The sequence below is a fragment of the Gobio gobio genome (assembly GCF_949357685.1).
Source record: "Gobio gobio genome assembly, chromosome: 23".
NCBI classification, from domain to species: Eukaryota; Metazoa; Chordata; class Actinopteri; order Cypriniformes; family Gobionidae; genus Gobio; species Gobio gobio.
The window spans coordinates 3,177,921-3,199,331 of record NC_137119.1 but is presented as its reverse complement, the minus strand read 5'-3'; the positions used below and the strand labels follow the sequence as shown (position 1 = coordinate 3,199,331).

The 21,411-nt window shown below is 34.8% G+C and overlaps 1 protein-coding gene across 1 annotated transcript in view; it reads right to left on the bottom strand.

Annotated features, from left to right (window-relative positions):
• LOC307119565 (piezo-type mechanosensitive ion channel component 2-like) overlaps positions 1-21,411 on the bottom strand; it is a gene marked incomplete at its 5' end in the record, with an annotated part of 129,959 nt that overhangs the window by 43,044 nt on the left and 65,504 nt on the right. The window contains one exon of the mRNA XM_079805907.1: positions 16,147-16,281. Within this exon, the coding sequence (XP_079662033.1) occupies positions 16,147-16,281 (135 nt within the window). The remainder of the gene's footprint in view (positions 1-16,146; positions 16,282-21,411) is intronic.

Below are 21,411 nucleotides of genomic sequence, written 5' to 3'. Positions count from 1 at the left end.
AGTGCATCTATCCATCATAAAAGTGCATCTGTCCATCATAAAAGTGCATCTATTCATCATAAAAGTGCATCTATCATCATAAAAGTGCATCTATCCATCATAAAAGTGCATCTATCCATCATAAAAGTGACTCTATCCATCATAAAAGTGCATCTATCCATCATAAAAGTGCATCTATCCATCATAAAAGTGCATCTATCCATCATAAAAGTGCATCTATCCATCATAAAAGTGACTCTATCCATCATAAAAGTGACTCTATCCATCATAAAAGTGCATCTATCCATCATAAAAGTGCATCTATTCATCATAAAAGTGCATCTATCCATCATAAAAGTGCATCTATTCATCATAAAAGTGCATCTATTCATCATAAAAGTGACTCTATCATCATAAAAGTGACTCTATTCATCATAAAAGTGCATCTATTCATCATAAAAGTGACTATATCATCATAAAAGTGACTCTATTCATCATAAAAGTGACTCTATCATCATAAAAGTGACTATTCATCATAAAAGTGCATCTATTCATCATAAAAGTGACTCTATCATCATAAAAGTGCATCTATTCATCATAAAAGTGACTCTATCATCATAAAAGTGCATCTATTCATCATAAAAGTGCATCTATCCATCATAAAAGTGCATCTATCCATCATAAAAGTGACTCTATCATCATAAAAGTGCATCTATCCATCATAAAAGTGCATCTATTCATCATAAAAGTGACTCTATCATCATATAAGTGCATCTATTCATCATAAAAGTGCATCTATTCATCATAAAAGTGACTCTATCATCATATAAGTGCATCTATTCATCATATAAGTGCATCTATCCATCATAAAAGTGCATCTATCCATCATAAAAGTGCATCTATCATCATAAAAGTGCATCTATCCATCATAAAAGTGACTCTATCCATCATTAAAGTGCATCTATCCATCATAAAAGTGACTCTATCATCATAAAAGTGCATCTATCCATCATAAAAGTGACTCTATCCATCATAAAAGTGACTCTATTCATCATAAAAGTGCATCTATCCATCATAAAAGTGCATCTATCATCATAAAAGTGCATCTATTCATCATAAAAGTGACTCTATCATCATAAAAGTGACTCTATCATCATAAAAGTGACTCTATTCATCATAAAAGTGACTCTATCCATCATAAAAGTGACTCTATTCATCATAAAAGTGCATCTATCCATCATAAAAGTGCATCTATCCATCATAAAAGTGCATCTATTCATCATAAAAGTGCATCTATTCATCATAAAAGTGACTCTATCCATCATAAAAGTGCATCTATCCATCATAAAAGTGCATCTATTCATCATAAAAGTGACTCTATCATCATAAAAGTGCATCTATCCATCATAAAAGTGCATCTATTCATCATAAAAGTGACTCTATCATCATAAAAGTGCATCTATCCATCATAAAAGTGCATCTATTCATCATAAAAGTGACTCTATCATCATATAAGTGCATCTATTCATCATAAAAGTGCATCTATCCATCATAAAAGTGCATCTATTCATCATAAAAGTGCATCTATCCATCATAAAAGTGCATCTATCCATCATAAAAGTGCATCTATCATCATAAAAGTGCATCTATCCATCATAAAAGTGCATCTATTCATCATAAAAGTGACTCTATCCATCATAAAAGTGCATCTATCCATCATAAAAGTGACTCTATTCATCATAAAAGTGCATCTATCCATCATAAAAGTGCATCTGTCCATCATAAAAGTGCATCTATTCATCATAAAAGTGCATCTATTCATCATAAAAGTGACTCTATCATCATAAAAGTGCATCTATCCATCATAAAAGTGCATCTATCATCATAAAAGTGACTCTATTCATCATAAAAGTGCATCTATCATCATAAAAGTGACTCTATTCATCATAAAAGTGCATCTATCATCATAAAAGTGCATCTATTCATCATAAAAGTGCATCTATTCATCATAAAAGTGACTCTATCATCATAAAAGTGCATCTATTCATCATAAAAGTGCATCTATCCATCATAAAAGTGCATCTATCATCATAAAAGTGACTCTATTCATCATAAAAGTGACTCTATCATCATAAAAGTGCATCTATTCATCATAAAAGTGCATCTATCCATCATAAAAGTGCATCTATTCATCATAAAAGTGCATCTAAGATGGCTCCGGGAAGAGCAGAGGGGGTGGATTGTGCATTTACATTAACAAAGCCTGGTGCACAAACTCTGTTATTGTTGGGAGTCATTGTTCAGCTAACCTGGAGTTTCTCATGGTTAAATGTAGACCGTTTTATCTGCCGCGAGAGTTCACTTCCACCATTATAACTGCAGCCTATATTCCCCCGGATGCTGATGTCAAGCTTGCTATGAAAGAACTTCACGCAGCCATCAGTAAACAACAGACTGATCACCCGGAAGCTGCTTTTATTGTTGCAGGTGACTTTAATCATTCAAACTTAAAGTCAGTGCTACCCAAGTTTCACCAGCATGTTTCCTGCCACACCAGAGGAAACAAAACCTTAGACCACGTGTACACAAACATGGCTGGCGCTTACGTTGCGACACCCCTCCCCCACCTGGGACAGTCAGACCACATCTCTTTGTTCCTCATCCCCAAATATTCACCCCTCATCAACCGTGTGAAGCCATCAGTGAAGACCATCAAGTTGTGGCCTGCGGGGGTTGATTCCACACTCCAGGAAAGGTTTCTACACACAGACTGGAGTATGTTTGCATCTCAAGCCACCAGTGGCGCTCACACGGACATTGACTCCTACACCTCCTCTGTATTGGATCATATCAATACCACCATCGACAGTGTTACAACCCAGAAACAGATCACCACATACCCTAATCAGAAGCCATGGATGAACAGGGAAGTACGACTCCTGCTGAAGTCACGCAATACTGCCTTCAGATCAGGAGATGCACAAGCCTACAGTACATCCAGAGCAAACCTGAAGAGGGGCATCAAAAAGGCCAAGCACTGCTACAAGCTAAAGATAGAGGGTCACTTTTCCAACTCTGACCCTCGACGCATGTGGCAGGGCATCCAGGCCATCAGTGACTACAAACCCCCCCACTCCACCCCCGCAGCCACTGATGTCAACTTCCTGAACGAGCTAAATCACTTTTACGCTCATTTTGAAAGAGACAACAGAGAAACTGCCACCAAGCTCAAACCCTCAGCTGACCCACCAATCACACTCTCCTCCACAGATGTCTGCAAGTCACTGAGCCGGATCAGCGCGCACAAGGCTGCTGGACCAGACAACATCCCTAGTCGTGTTCTCAGGGCATGTGCGGAGCAGCTCGCTGAGGTTTTTACAGACATTTTCAACCTGTCTCTCACCCAAGCAGCTGTACCTTCATGCTTTAAACGCACGTCCATTGTGCCAGTGCCAAAACACTCTAACCCGAGGTGCCCTAATGACTACCGCCCTGTAGCACTCACACCCATCGTTATGAAGTGCTTTGAGCGGCTGGTCCTGGAACACCTAAAAGACTCTCTACCATCCACATTGGACTCACACCAGTTTGCCTACCGCAGCAATAGGAGCACAGAGGATGCCGTTTCCATAGCACTGCACTCTGTGCTCACTCACCTGGACAATAAGAACACTTACGCACGCATGCTGTTTGTTGACTTCAGCTCAGCATTCAACACTGTCATCCCAACCAAGTTAATAGCCAAACTTGGAGACCTGGGCATCAACACTTCAATGTGTAACTGGATTTTGGACTTCCTAACTGACAGACCCCAGAATGTTCGTTCAGGATCCACCTGCTCCACATCCATCACACTCAACACTGGTGTACCACAGGGCTGTGTGCTAAGTCCGTTTCTCTACTCCCTCTTCACCGCCGACTGCAAGCCTGTGTATGGATCTAATTCTATCGTCAAGTTTGCGGACGACACAACGGTGATTGGTCTCATCAGCAACAACGATGAGACTGCCTATAGGGAGGAGATCCAGCACCTGGCCACATGGTGCGCTGATAATAACCTGCTCCTCAACACCACCAAAACGAAGGAGCTCATCGTGGACTTCAGGAAGGAGTCAAGAGGCACACACGACACCATCCACATCAATGGAATGGCTGTTGAGCGTGTCTCCAGTTTCAAGTTCCTGGGGACCCACATCTCGGCGGACATGTCGTGGACGACCAACACCTCCAGCCTGGTCAAGAAGGCTCACCAGCGCCTCTTCTTCCTGAGGACACTGAGGAAGAATCAGCTCTCCTCGGCTATCCTGGTGAACTTCTATCGCTGCGCAATAGAAAGCATCCTGACCAACTGTGTGGCAGTGTGGTATGGGAGCTGCTCTGTTGCGGAGCGCAAGGCACTGCAGCGGGTGGTGAAAACTGCCCAGCGCATCACAGGGACTCCACTGCCTGCCATCGAACACATCCAGAGGAAACGCTGTCTGCATCGAGCTCGCAGCATCCTCAAGGACTCCTCTCACCCAGCCCACAGACTGTTTTCTCTCCTGCCCTCCGGCAGGCGTTTCAGGATCCACCGGACCAGGACCAGCAGACTTAAGAACAGTTTTTTCCCCAGAGCTGTCTCTTTACTGAACTCAAACCCCCGTTGATCCACTCCCCTCATATACTGATAACTCTCCTACCTCACATCCACCTTCACTTTGTTATTTGCACTACCGACTGTTTATTACAGTAACAACTGTTTACTTATGCATTTTGCACTACCACACCGTAACTGGATTATGCTCATTTGCACTGCCGACTGTTATTTACAGTACCTACTGTTTACATTTGTATTTTGCACCGTACTTCTAACTGTAATATGCAATCACTTCCACTGCACTTTTACACTTTTTTTCGGATAGCTTCTGTCCATAATTTATTGCACTACCTTAATCCACTGCCATATTCCTCATTTTAGCCTAACATATCATTGTATACCTCTATCTGTAAAATTCTGTTTATAGTAATAGCCATCTGTATATTATATTATATTCATAGTACATATCCACCTGTAAATTCTGTTTATAGTATTAACCATCTGTATATTATTCACTGTACATATTCACCTGTAAATTCTGTTTATAGTAATAACCATCTCTCTATTTATAGACATATTTATATATACTCAGTACATATCCATGTCCTGCACTTATGCAAACGTTGTATATCCTGCACTTGCTGCTATTGCACTTCTGGTTAGACCTAAACTGCATTTCGTTGCCTTGTACTTGTACTTGTGTAATGACAATAAAGTTGAATCTAATCTAATCTAATCTAATCTAAAAATAAAAGTGCATCTATCCATCATAAAAGTGCATCTATTCATCATAAAAGTGACTCTATCATCATAAAAGTGACTCTATCATCATAAAAGTGCATCTATTCATCATAAAAGTGCATCTATCCATCATAAAAGTGCATCTATCCATCATAAAAGTGCATCTATTCTAGGGCTGTAATCAACCAAAGAAAATCTTGGTCGACTGGAGTCCTGAAATTTTCGACTAAAAATCGACTAAAAATGACGTTAGGAAAAAAAAAGTTTAATTAATTAGCTGCGCACTGTGCGCAGTACTTGGTAGCCTTGTTGTCTGCATAAATTAATTATAAATAAACATAAAAAACTAGTAGGCTATTTGCAGTATATTAAATCGTTTTTGAGCTGATTATTTTGCACTGAAATGAGTCTGACACACGAGTCTGTCGCTCTGACAGCATCACGTGCACCTGCGCAATATCATAGCCTATGATTTCCCAAAATATAGTACTATTGTCAACTAGATATAATCACAAGAACTTTTGAGGAATATGCAACATAATTTAGACAATTGTTTTTGTCATATGTATTATAATTACTGACAGACAGTATAATTTCAGCCGCTCTGTGCAGCTCGAACAGGAGCTGAGCTCAGCTTCGCGGCTGAGACACGAATAGACTATTAACTTAAAGCTTTTACTCTTAAACACAAAAGGCACGTCCACTTTAATAAAAAAGGAATATTTATTAAACAAGCCAGATCAAGAGCAGAAAAAACGCTCTCACAATTAAATAAATAATATAAGTTACAGAAAACTAGCCTTCTTCAATCTGTCTCTCTTCTCCAGTGGGTTGGGCTAATCCAAAAGTGAAAACAATGGGGGTGTTCTGAAGGCAGACTCATACCTGTGAAACAGGGTGCTCTGAAAACACCCCCATTAGCAATTAGTGTTTTCCACCTGTTGAAATGAACGCGGCGCGGCAAAACTGATGAAATGAACGCGGCAAAACGGACAGTACAGATCCACTTTTGCGGCACGACTGAAGCGTGGTGTTGTGACGCTTCCCCTCATGTGTATGTTGATGGGCGTTCCTCAAGTTTACCGCTATGGGTGTGCGTTCGAGCCAGCGGGAATGAAAAACAAAGGACCGGCGAGAGACTTCTCTTCGCCAGTTGGTTGGGCCAATCCAAAAGAAGTGAAAACAATGGGGGTGTTCTGAAGGCAGACTCATACCTGTGAAACAGGGGTGCTCTGAAAACACCCCCATTACCAATTAGTGCTTTCCACCTGATTAAATGAACGCGGCGCAGCAAAACTGATGAAATGAACGCGGCAAAAACTAATGAAATGAACGCTGAAAAAAATCGACCAATCAAAATTTTGGTCGAGCCAGAACATATCGACCAATAATCGACTAATCGACTGGGAGATTACAGCCCTAATCTATTCATCATAAAAGTGACTCTATCATCATATAAGTGCATCTATTCATCATAAAAGTGCATCTATCCATCATAAAAGTGCATCTATCCATCATAAAAGTGCATCTATCCATCATAAAAGTGCATCTATTCATCATAAAAGTGCATCTATCCATCATATAAGTGCATCTATTCATCATAAAAGTGCATCTATTCATCATAAAAGTGCATCTATCCATCATAAAAGTGCATCTATTCATCATAAAAGTGCATCTATCCATCATATAAGTGCATCTATTCATCATAAAAGTGCATCTATCCATCATAAAAGTGCATCTATCCATCATAAAAGTGCATCTATTCATCATAAAAGTGACTCTATCCATCATAAAAGTGCATCTATCCATCATAAAAGTGCATCTATTCATCATAAAAGTGACTCTATCCATCATAAAAGTGCATCTATCCATCATAAAAGTGCATCTATTCATCATAAAAGTGACTATCATCATATAAGTGCATCTATTCATCATAAAAGTGCATCTATCATCATAAAAGTGCATCTATTCATCATAAAAGTGCATCTGTCCATCATAAAAGTGCATCTATCATCATAAAAGTGCATCTATTCATCATAAAAGTGCATCTGTCCATCATAAAAGTGCATCTATTCATCATAAAAGTGACTCTATCCATCATAAAAGTGCATCTATCCATCATAAAAGTGACTCTATTCATCATAAAAGTGCATCTATCCATCATAAAAGTGACTCTATTCATCATAAAAGTGCATCTATTCATCATAAAAGTGCATCTATCCATCATAAAAGTGCATCTATCCATCATAAAAGTGCATCTATCCATCATAAAAGTGCATCTATTCATCATAAAAGTGACTCTATTCATCATAAAAGTGCATCTATCCATCATAAAAGTGCATCTATCCATCATAAAAGTGACTCTATTCATCATAAAAGTGCATCTATCATCATAAAAGTGCATCTATTCATCATAAAAGTGCATCTGTCCATCATAAAAGTGCATCTATCCATCATAAAAGTGCATCTATCCATCATAAAAGTGACTCTATTCATCATAAAAGTGCATCTATCATCATAAAAGTGCATCTATTCATCATAAAAGTGCATCTATCCATCATAAAAGTGCATCTATTCATCATAAAAGTGACTCTATCCATCATAAAAGTGACTCTATTCATCATAAAAGTGCATCTATCATCATAAAAGTGCATCTATCATCATAAAAGTGCATCTATCATCATATAAGTGCATCTATCCATCATAAAAGTGCATCTATCCATCATAAAAGTGCATCTATCCATCATAAAAGTGCATCTATCATCATAAAAGTGCATCTATCATCATAAAAGTGCATCTATCATCATATAAGTGCATCTATCCATCATAAAAGTGCATCTATCCATCATAAAAGTGCATCTATCCATCATAAAAGTGCATCTATCATCATAAAAGTGCATCTATCATCATAAAAGTGCATCTATCATCATAAAAGTGCATCTATTCATCATAAAAGTGCATCTATTCATCATAAAAGTGCATCTATCATCATAAAAGTGCATCTATTCATCATAAAAGTGAATCTATCCATCATAAAAGTGCATCTATCATCATAAAAGTGCATCTATCATCATATAAGTGCATCTATTCATCATAAAAGTGCATCTATCCATCATAAAAGTGCATCTATCATCATAAAAGTGCATCTATCATCATATAAGTGCATCTATTCATCATAAAAGTGCATCTATCATCATAAAAGTGCATCTATTCATCATAAAAGTGCATCTATCATCATAAAAGTGCATCTATTCATCATAAAAGTGCATAAAAGTGCATCTATCATCATAAAAGTGCATCTATCATCATAAAAGTGCATCTATCATCATAAAAGTGCATCTATTCATCATAAAAGTGACTCTATCATCATAAAAGTGCATCTATTCATCATAAAAGTGCATCTATCCATCATAAAAGTGCATCTATTCATCATAAAAGTGCATCTATCCATCATAAAAGTGCATCTATTCATCATAAAAGTGACTCTATCCATCATAAAAGTGCATCTATCCATCATAAAAGTGCATCTATCATCATAAAAGTGACTCTATCATCATAAAAGTGACTCTATTCATCATAAAAGTGCATCTATTAATCATAAAAGTGCATCTATCATCATAAAAGTGACTCTATCATCATAAAAGTGCATCTATCATCATAAAAGTGACTCTATCATCATAAAAGTGCATCTATCATCATAAAAGTGACTCTATCATCATAAAAGTGCATCTATTCATCATAAAAGTGCATCTATCCATCATAAAAGTGCATCTATCCATCATAAAAGTGCACCTATCCATCATAAAAGTGCATCTATTCATCATAAAAGTGACTCTATCCATCATAAAAGTGCATCTATCCATCATAAAAGTGCATCTATTCATCATAAAAGTGACTCTATCCATCATAAAAGTGCATCTATTCATCATAAAAGTGCATCTATCATCATAAAAGTGACTCTATCATCATAAAAGTGCATCTATCATCATAAAAGTGACTCTATCATCATAAAAGTGCATCTATTCATCATAAAAGTGCATCTATCCATCATAAAAGTGCATCTATCCATCATAAAAGTGCATCTATCCATCATAAAAGTGCATCTATTCATCATAAAAGTGCATCTATCCATCATAAAAGTGCATCTATCATCATAAAAGTGCATCTATTCATCATAAAAGTGCATCTATCCATCATAAAAGTGCATCTATTCATCATAAAAGTGACTCTATCCATCATAAAAGTGCATCTATTCATCATAAAAGTGACTCTATCATCATAAAAGTGCATCTATCATCATAAAAGTGACTCTATCATCATAAAAGTGCATCTATTCATCATAAAAGTGCATCTATCCATCATAAAAGTGCATCTATTCATCATAAAAGTGACTCTATCATCATAAAAGTGCATCTATCATCATAAAAGTGACTCTATCATCATAAAAGTGCATCTATCCATCATAAAAGTGACTCTATCATCATAAAAGTGCATCTATCATCATAAAAGTGACTCTATCATCATAAAAGTGCATCTATTCATCATAAAAGTGCATCTATCCATCATAAAAGTGCATCTATCCATCATAAAAGTGCATCTATCCATCATAAAAGTGCATCTATTCATCATAAAAGTGCATCTATCCATCATAAAAGTGCATCTATCATCATAAAAGTGCATCTATTCATCATAAAAGTGCATCTATCCATCATAAAAGTGCATCTATCATCATAAAAGTGCATCTATTCATCATAAAAGTGACTCTATCCATCATAAAAGTGCATCTATTCATCATAAAAGTGACTCTATCATCATAAAAGTGCATCTATCATCATAAAAGTGACTCTATCATCATAAAAGTGCATCTATTCATCATAAAAGTGCATCTATCCATCATAAAAGTGCATCTATCCATCATAAAAGTGCATCTATTCATCATATAAGTGCATCTATTCATCATAAAAGTGCATCTATCCATCATAAAAGTGCATCTATTCATCATAAAAGTGCATCTATTCATCATAAAAGTGACTCTATCCATCATAAAAGTGCATCTATCCATCATAAAAGTGCATCTATTCATCATAAAAGTGACTCTATCCATCATAAAAGTGCATCTATCCATCATAAAAGTGCATCTATTCATCATAAAAGTGACTCTATCATCATATAAGTGCATCTATTCATCATAAAAGTGCATCTATCATCATAAAAGTGCATCTATTCATCATAAAAGTGCATCTGTCCATCATAAAAGTGCATCTATTCATCATAAAAGTGCATCTATTCATCATAAAAGTGACTCTATCATCATATAAGTGCATCTATTCATCATAAAAGTGCATCTATCATCATAAAAGTGCATCTATTCATCATAAAAGTGCATCTGTCCATCATAAAAGTGCATCTATTCATCATAAAAGTGACTCTATCCATCATAAAAGTGCATCTATCCATCATAAAAGTGACTCTATTCATCATAAAAGTGCATCTATCCATCATAAAAGTGACTCTATTCATCATAAAAGTGCATCTATTCATCATAAAAGTGCATCTATCCATCATAAAAGTGCATCTATCCATCATAAAAGTGCATCTATCCATCATAAAAGTGCATCTATTCATCATAAAAGTGACTCTATTCATCATAAAAGTGCATCTATCATCATAAAAGTGCATCTATCCATCATAAAAGTGCATCTATCCATCATAAAAGTGACTCTATTCATCATAAAAGTGCATCTATCATCATAAAAGTGACTCTATCATCATAAAAGTGCATCTATCCATCATAAAAGTGACTCTATTCATCATAAAAGTGCATCTATCATCATAAAAGTGACTATTCATCATAAAAGTGCATCTGTCCATCATAAAAGTGCATCTATTCATCATAAAAGTGACTCTATCATCATAAAAGTGCATCTATCCATCATAAAAGTGCATCTATCCATCATAAAAGTGACTCTATTCATCATAAAAGTGCATCTATCATCATAAAAGTGCATCTATTCATCATAAAAGTGCATCTATCCATCATAAAAGTGCATCTATTCATCATAAAAGTGACTCTATCCATCATAAAAGTGACTCTATTCATCATAAAAGTGCATCTATCATCATAAAAGTGCATCTATCATCATAAGTGCATCTATTCATCATATAAGTGCATCTATTCATCATAAAAGTGCATCTATCCATCATAAAAGTGCATCTATCCATCATAAAAGTGCATCTATCCATCATAAAAGTGCATCTATCCATCATAAAAGTGCATCTATTCATCATAAAAGTGACTCTATCCATCATAAAAGTGCATCTATTCATCATAAAAGTGCATCTATCATCATAAAAGTGACTCTATCATCATAAAAGTGCATCTATCATCATAAAAGTGACTCTATCATCATAAAAGTGCATCTATTCATCATAAAAGTGCATCTATCCATCATAAAAGTGCATCTATCCATCATAAAAGTGCATCTATCCATCATAAAAGTGCATCTATTCATCATAAAAGTGCATCTATCCATCATAAAAGTGCATCTATTCATCATAAAAGTGACTCTATCCATCATAAAAGTGCATCTATTCATCATAAAAGTGACTCTATCATCATAAAAGTGCATCTATCATCATAAAAGTGACTCTATCATCATAAAAGTGCATCTATTCATCATAAAAGTGCATCTATCCATCATAAAAGTGCATCTATTCATCATAAAAGTGACTCTATCATCATAAAAGTGCATCTATCATCATAAAAGTGACTCTATCATCATAAAAGTGCATCTATCCATCATAAAAGTGACTCTATCATCATAAAAGTGCATCTATCATCATAAAAGTGACTCTATCATCATAAAAGTGCATCTATTCATCATAAAAGTGCATCTATCCATCATAAAAGTGCATCTATCCATCATAAAAGTGCATCTATCCATCATAAAAGTGCATCTATTCATCATAAAAGTGCATCTATCCATCATAAAAGTGCATCTATCATCATAAAAGTGCATCTATTCATCATAAAAGTGCATCTATCCATCATAAAAGTGCATCTATTCATCATAAAAGTGACTCTATCCATCATAAAAGTGCATCTATTCATCATAAAAGTGACTCTATCATCATAAAAGTGCATCTATCATCATAAAAGTGACTCTATCATCATAAAAGTGCATCTATTCATCATAAAAGTGCATCTATCCATCATAAAAGTGCATCTATCCATCATAAAAGTGCATCTATTCATCATATAAGTGCATCTATTCATCATAAAAGTGCATCTATCCATCATAAAAGTGCATCTATTCATCATAAAAGTGCATCTATTCATCATAAAAGTGACTCTATCCATCATAAAAGTGCATCTATCCATCATAAAAGTGCATCTATTCATCATAAAAGTGACTCTATCCATCATAAAAGTGCATCTATCCATCATAAAAGTGCATCTATTCATCATAAAAGTGACTCTATCATCATATAAGTGCATCTATTCATCATAAAAGTGCATCTATCATCATAAAAGTGCATCTATTCATCATAAAAGTGCATCTGTCCATCATAAAAGTGCATCTATTCATCATAAAAGTGCATCTATTCATCATAAAAGTGACTCTATCATCATATAAGTGCATCTATTCATCATAAAAGTGCATCTATCATCATAAAAGTGCATCTATTCATCATAAAAGTGCATCTGTCCATCATAAAAGTGCATCTATTCATCATAAAAGTGACTCTATCCATCATAAAAGTGCATCTATCCATCATAAAAGTGACTCTATTCATCATAAAAGTGCATCTATCCATCATAAAAGTGACTCTATTCATCATAAAAGTGCATCTATTCATCATAAAAGTGCATCTATCCATCATAAAAGTGCATCTATCCATCATAAAAGTGCATCTATCCATCATAAAAGTGCATCTATTCATCATAAAAGTGACTCTATTCATCATAAAAGTGCATCTATCATCATAAAAGTGCATCTATCCATCATAAAAGTGCATCTATCCATCATAAAAGTGACTCTATTCATCATAAAAGTGCATCTATCCATCATAAAAGTGCATCTATCCATCATAAAAGTGCATCTATCATCATAAAAGTGCATCTATCCATCATAAAAGTGCATCTATCCATCATAAAAGTGACTCTATTCATCATAAAAGTGCATCTATCCATCATAAAAGTGCATCTATCATCATAAAAGTGACTCTATCATCATAAAAGTGCATCTATCCATCATAAAAGTGACTCTATTCATCATAAAAGTGCATCTATCATCATAAAAGTGACTATTCATCATAAAAGTGCATCTGTCCATCATAAAAGTGCATCTATTCATCATAAAAGTGACTCTATCATCATAAAAGTGCATCTATCCATCATAAAAGTGCATCTATCCATCATAAAAGTGACTCTATTCATCATAAAAGTGCATCTATCATCATAAAAGTGCATCTATTCATCATAAAAGTGCATCTATCCATCATAAAAGTGCATCTATTCATCATAAAAGTGACTCTATCCATCATAAAAGTGACTCTATTCATCATAAAAGTGCATCTATCATCATAAAAGTGCATCTATCATCATAAGTGCATCTATTCATCATATAAGTGCATCTATTCATCATAAAAGTGCATCTATCCATCATAAAAGTGCATCTATCCATCATAAAAGTGCATCTATCCATCATAAAAGTGCATCTATCCATCATAAAAGTGACTCTATTCATCATAAAAGTGCATCTATCATCATAAAAGTGCATCTATCATCATAAAAGTGCATCTATCATCATATAAGTGCATCTATTCATCATAAAAGTGCATCTATCATCATAAAAGTGCATCTATCCATCATAAAAGTGCATCTATCCATCACAAAAGTGCATCTATCATCATAAAAGTGCATCTATCATCATAAAAGTGCATCTATCCATCATAAAAGTGCATCTGTCCATCATAAAAGTGCATCTATCCATCACAAAAGTGCATCTATCCATCATAAAAGTGCATCTATCCATCATAAAAGTGCATCTATCCATCATAAAAGTGCATCTATCCATCATAAAAGTGCATCTATCCATCATAAAAGTGCATCTATCCATCATAAAAGTGCATCTATCCATCATAAAAGTGCATCTATCCATCACAAAAGTGCATCTATAAAAGTGCATCTATCCATCATAAAAGTGCATCTATCCATCATAAAAGGGCATCTATCGTCATAAAAGTGCATCTGTCCATCATAAAAGTGCATCTATCCATCATAAAAGTGCATCCATCCATCATAAAAGTGCATCCATCCATCATAAAAGTGCATCCATCCATCATAAAAGTGCATCTATCCATCATAAAAGTGCATCTATCCATCATAAAAGTGCATCTATCCATCATAAAAGTGCATCTATCCATCATAAAAGTACATCTATCCATCATAAAAGTGCATCTATCCATCATAAAAGTACATCTATCCATCATAAAAGTGCATCTATCCATCATAAAAGTGCATCCATCCATCATAAAAGTGCATCTATCCATCATATAAGTGCATCTATCCATCATAAAAGTGCATCTATCCATCATAAAAGTGCATCTATCCATCATAAAAGTACATCTATCCATCATAAAAGTGCATCTATCCATCATAAAAGTACATCTATCCATCATAAAAGTGCATCTATCCATCATAAAAGTGCATCCATCCATCATATAAGTGCATCTATCCATCATAAAAGTGCATCTATCCATCATAAAAGTGCATCTATCCATCATAAAAGTGCATCTATCCATCATAAAAGTGCATCTATCCATCATAAAAGTGCATCTATCCATCATATAAGTGCATCTATCCATCATAAAAGTGCATCTATCCATCATAAAAGTGCATCCCTCCATCATAAAAGTGCATCTATCATCATAAAAGTGCATCTATCCATCATAAAAGTGCATCTATCCATCATAAAAGTGCATCCCTCCATCATAAAAGTGCATCTATCCATCATAAAAGTGCATCTATCCATCATAAAAGTGCATCTATCCATCATAAAAGTGCATCCCTCCATCATAAAAGTGCATCTATTCATCATAAAAGTGCATCTATCCATCATAAAAGTGCATCTATCCATTATAAAAGTGCATCTATCCATCATAAAAGTGCATCTATCCATCATAAAAGTGCATCTATCCATCATAAAAGTGCATCCCTCCATCATAAAAGTGCATCTATCATAAAAGTGCATCTATCCATCATAAAAGTGCATCTATCATCATAAAAGTGCATCTATCATCATAAAAGTGCATCTGTCCATCATAAAAGTGCATCCATCTGTCGTAAAAGTGCATCTATCCATCATAAAAGTGCATCTGTCCATCATAAAAGTGCATCTATCCATCATAAAAGTGCATCTGTCCATCATAAAAATCATTTAAAATGTAAAAATTAAATAATGTCCAATTCCAATTACTCCAATCAAATAGTGATAAAAGAAATTGATTAAAAAGCCATAGTTAATATCGTTTTTTAAGATTTTCAAAGGCCCCAGGCACAATTTCTACATGATAAAATATTTCACATCTAGGAATAACGGGGGGAAAAAAAGTGATTGTTGTTGTGACTGAATTCCCTCTGTGTGTGTGTGTGTGTGTGTGTGTGAGCAGAAGGTTGTGGAAGCGCTGTCAGCGCAGGGCTACAGTAACCATCCACAGCTGTGTGTGTGTTTACATTCAGGACAGACTCGCTGACACGAATAATAGAGTCACCTGCCTCTTAAGTGTTACTGACAGAGCTGTGATCACACACACACACACACACACACACACACACACACACACACCTGGATGACGACTGCAGGTCTACACTGGGCAGGCGGTGGAGTCTGGGTCGAGCTCGCTGGCTGGTTTTGAGGACGATGGTTTCCTCAGGCTGGTCCAGTGTGGACTCATACAGCACAGTGGACTCTGTGTACACACTGCAGAAAACACACACACACACACACACACACACACACACACACACACACACACACACACACACACACACACACACACACACACACACGACTCACTTACCATTACATCACCAGGCTTTGTTAGATGAGGCAACATGATATTCTTTCAAGAGTCTGGGAAACATAAGGTAATTATTCCCAACCATGGTATAGTGAAGATCAACAGTAAAGACATTTTTGGGTTATGCTTTATTTTAAGGTGTCATTGTTTCAGTGTAATTATATATTTAAGTACCGAGTAATACTGATTAACATGTACACTAACACTTTAAAATAACTACACACTATGAAGCATTAGTTAAGCATTAGTAAATAGTTAATTCATCATTTGTAAAGCATTACTAAGCAGTTTATAAATACAGCTATAAATGCTTTATAAGCATATCTATAATGTGTTTAATAATTGTATTATCATACTTTATAAATGATCAATTTATCATTTCTAAATGAAGGATTACATTGTTTACAAACCAGTTATTTAGGAGTTGTCAGTGGTTCATCAGATCATTTATAAAGTGTAAGTAATAAATAAATATACATTTATACATCTTATTATTTAGACATATTGTAATAGTTACTCAGCGTGTTAATAAATGCTTTATTAACATATATTCCTACTGTAATTCATGATTAATTCAGGTATTTATGAAACAGTTAGTAGTTGTCAGTGAACTATTTCTTGAGCTCATGTAAAGTGAGGACGATTTATGCCTCGTAAAGCTTTTATAAAGGAGATTTAAAGCCTCAGTTTCTTCTGCGCGGCTGTTCTCTAATGTTTTAAAGTTAGTACTGTTTTGACACTATAACACATTTTATTATTGTTTTATCTAAATTTAATTTGTTGTATTTTGCCTGTAATCCAGTGTATTTTTATTCAGCAATGTTTACACTTTACAGAAATGTAATGCAGAGGCTTAGTTTCATCTGATTGCGGTTATGGTTTCTGGCGGTCTACAGCAGAGGTGGAAAGTAACGAATTACATTTACTCGCGTTACTGTAATTGAGTAGTTTTTCTGCGTACTTCTACTTTTTTAAGTAGATTTAAAAATCTGTAATTTTACTTTTACTTAAGTATGTTTTGTTTGAAGTATTGTACTTCGCTACATTTTAAACCACATCCGTTACTGAGTAAAAATAAATAATAGAAAGGGGGGGGAACACGATCCGGAAACGACTGCATTGAATTGAAGGCGGGAGAACGAACGCAAAAATCACAAAAAGATGGAGACAGCCGGACAAGACAGACGTCAGCTGAAAGCGAAACGCCGTCGCGAACCCCTGGATAGGATGGAGAAACTTTGGATATAGACAAAACATAGCCGGGTGTTGTCCTGGAGGATATTAAATTAGCACAAAAATGTTGATGTAAAGGAGGAAGCTGTACAATAAATCAAATCGCGACATGATGCTCGTGGTGTTTAACGTCTCAAATAACATATTTGGGCATAAACATACGGTATGAACATTTCCAGAGCTGATCTGAGACCCCCTAATGAACATGTTCATCATTTTATTTGATTAAAAACCTTTATCAAATACACTCTGAAACAGATCTTCCCTGAAATAGGTCCTCACTAAAACCCGTCAAAATAAACGGTTTAACTAGATGAAATTGTGACAGAAATATATTACTATTGTAGGCCTATAGAAGACTTGTCAAAATAATAATAATAATAATATTACATCATTTAAACATTATTTAAGAATATATTTTTAAATCCATGGTTTAATTTAGTAAAACAGCAGCGCTTTGCCCAAAAAAATGAAACGATAAGTATTTGATTACCACTGTTTTGGTAATGTATTTGTATTAAATCATAAAAAGAAAACTCTATTATTCCTAAAGTTGTTAATCTAATTCAAAATAATTTATTTAGTTCATTATACATGTTTTATTGAAATGTAAAAAGTTTGTTATAATAAAGAATTTTTTCAACCAAAGAAAAAAAAGTTTCCATTAATTTAATGCCATTTTAACTGGTGATAATAATAACCATAATTTAATAATACAGTTTATTTATTAAATAATTAATACCGTGATGCTGTGAAACTCATTCTACCACAACCCTACACAGTAACTCAGTAACTTTTACTCTGAGCACATTTTAAATGAACTACTTTTTACTTTTACTTGAGTACATTTTTAGACGAGTACTTTTACTTCTACTTAAGTAAAATTTCATTGAAGTAGTAGTACTTTTACTTGAGTAGAATATTTTGTTCCTCTTTCCACCTCTGGTCTACAGGAATATTATTTTATATGACATTGAAGAAGTTTAATTTAAATTTTATATTAAGTTACTAGTTGTACATTCTCCATTTTTGCATTTTGAAATAAATATTTCTATGTGTTATATTCCTCCTGTGTTGTGTTTGTTTCCTTTTTATGTTCAGAAGAGAAACTGAGGCTTTAAATCTCCTTTGTAAAAGCTTTACGAGGCATAACTAGTCCTCACTTTAGATGAGCTCACAGAAATAGTTCATTGACAACTATTAAATGTTTTATAACTACCTGAATTAATCATGAATTACAGTAGGAATATATGTTAATAAAGTATTTATTAACACACTGAGCAACTTTTACTATAAGTCTTAATAATAAAATGTATAAATGTACATTTAAATAGTTTATTAACCCTTTACTTACGCTTTCTAAATGATCTGATGAACCACTGACAACTCCTAAATAACTGGTTTGTAAACAATGTAATACTTAATTTAGAAATGATAAATTGATCATTTATGAAGTATGAAAATATAATTATTAAATACATTATGGATATGCTTATAAATCAAGAATAAAGCATTTATAGCATTATATTTATTAATGTATATTAATGCTTTACAAATGATGAATTAACGATTTACTAATGCTTAACTAATGCTTCAGTTATTATAAAGTGTGACCGTTATTGGTATGTATTATAATACAACAAGCACACTAAAATAAAGTGTTACAGATTTTCTGTTCGTTTGAACTTTCTCTTTATTGAGGAATCCGGAAAAAAATGCGTTATGGTTTCCATAAAAATATTGCATTTTTAAAATTCCGTTCTTTTATTTTGTAATAATATTTCACTGTTTTTACTGTATTTCATATCAAATAAATCCAGCCTTGGTGAGCAGAAGAGACTACATATATGTAAATATACTATGTAAATATGGTATCAGAGTATGTTTTTACCATTTTATACCGCCTGAGTTTGGCAATATTTATACAGCACATGTTTGGCCAAATAATTTATGAATTAGCAAAGGCATATCTCAGCCGTGATGATTTGGCATCAGTGTGAGGAACAGGGAAGAGCCTTATCTGCCCTCGAGCCTTACACAGGCTGTAGCGAGAGTAAACACGGATCAAAATAACAGCTGCTTTTCATCTCGTTTACGGTTCACACTCAAGAGCTCTGGTTAAAGGGTTAATTCACCCAAAAATTGTGTCATTAATGACTGACCCTCATGTGGTTGGACACCCGTCAGACCTCCGTTCATCTTCAGACACAAATGAAGATATTTTAGTGTAAATCTGATGCTCTGAAAGGCCTCCATTGGCTCAACTTTACACTCTCAAGACCCTTAAAAGACACTAAAGACTAAAGTTACAAACCAGGGCTTAAAAACGGGAAAAAATCTCAATCGGTTCACTCCGAGCAGAATCGATATTTTAACGTTTCCGTTTTTGCGTTCCTCAATAAACATTACTGTTCCGAGAACGGTTTGATTTGAAAAAATACCGGTTAATAACGTTATTTTAATTTAGCCTATACAAATATGTATAAATAGACTTATTTTTCACTCAATAATAATAATACGCATGGCAATTAAACTTGAATATTTATCTCATAATATTTTTAAAAGCACAACAGAAATGCATGCATTAATTACAAAGCATAAACAGCGGGACAAATATTGACCTGTTTTAATGGAGCGGAAAGTGGCCCTCTATATGCCTATTCTTTTCAGAAGAGTGATAACATTCTTTGTACATAACTTTTTTTCAACACGACTTGTTTTAAAAAATGTATAAATAAAGAATAAATAAACTGGATAACCATTAATGCACCGTCAACTGCTAATTTCAAAGCAAACACTGCGCAACACTGCATCCCATAATCAAATTCAGTCAGCTAATAAAGCTTGATCATTTAATGCAATATAACACCATTTAATACGAAGCATCAACCGTATAGAAAACATTGACCTGTCCTGTATTGGCTATAGGAAAAATGTTTGATAGATGCTATAGCCTACTTGGATAGGCTTAAACGGAATCTATAAACTAGCCTAAATCAGTCTGTTTGAGTTTAAAGTCCGAACTGCTTATTTAAACGTTCGAAAAGAATGTCCTCCAATACCTGCACATTCATTGATGACCTCAGCGGGGAAAGAAATGTACTTGAGGCATGTAAATGCGCGCTCACACTGACGGTAGATTCATAGATGATGGTGCGCGGGCATTTCACTCACGCTTGATCCGTCACGTCACATGCTGGACTACTCAATTCATGATTGGTCACTGCCAAATTAAAATATTAAAAGAACGATAAAATAACGTTATTAACCGGTTAATGGTCATTTCAAATTAACGTTTCTGTTCAGAACGATTCATATTGATTTTGATTTCGTTTTTATTCCTCTTAAAATTTTGTTCGTTTCCGGTTTTCGTTCCTTGAACCGGTTCAGAGCCCTGTTACAAAGTCCATCTCACTACAGCGGCTCTACAATAACTTTATGGAGTGACGAGAATAGTTTTTGTGCGCAAAAAACCCTAAATAACGACTTATATAGTGATGACCGATTTCAAAACACGGCCTCATGAAGCTTCGAAGCGTTATGAATCAGTGAGTCGATTCAGCGGTTTGGAGCATTATGAATCAGTGAGTCGATTCAGCAGTTTGGAGCGTTATGAATCAGTGAGTCGATTCAGCGGTTTGGAGCGTTATGAATCAGTGAGTCGATTCAGCAGTTTGGAGCGTTATGAATCAGTGAGTCGATTCAGCAGTTTGGAGCGTTATGAATCAGTGAGTCGATTCAGCAGTTTTGAGCGTTATGAATCAGTGAGTCGATTCAGCGGTTTGGAGCATTATGAA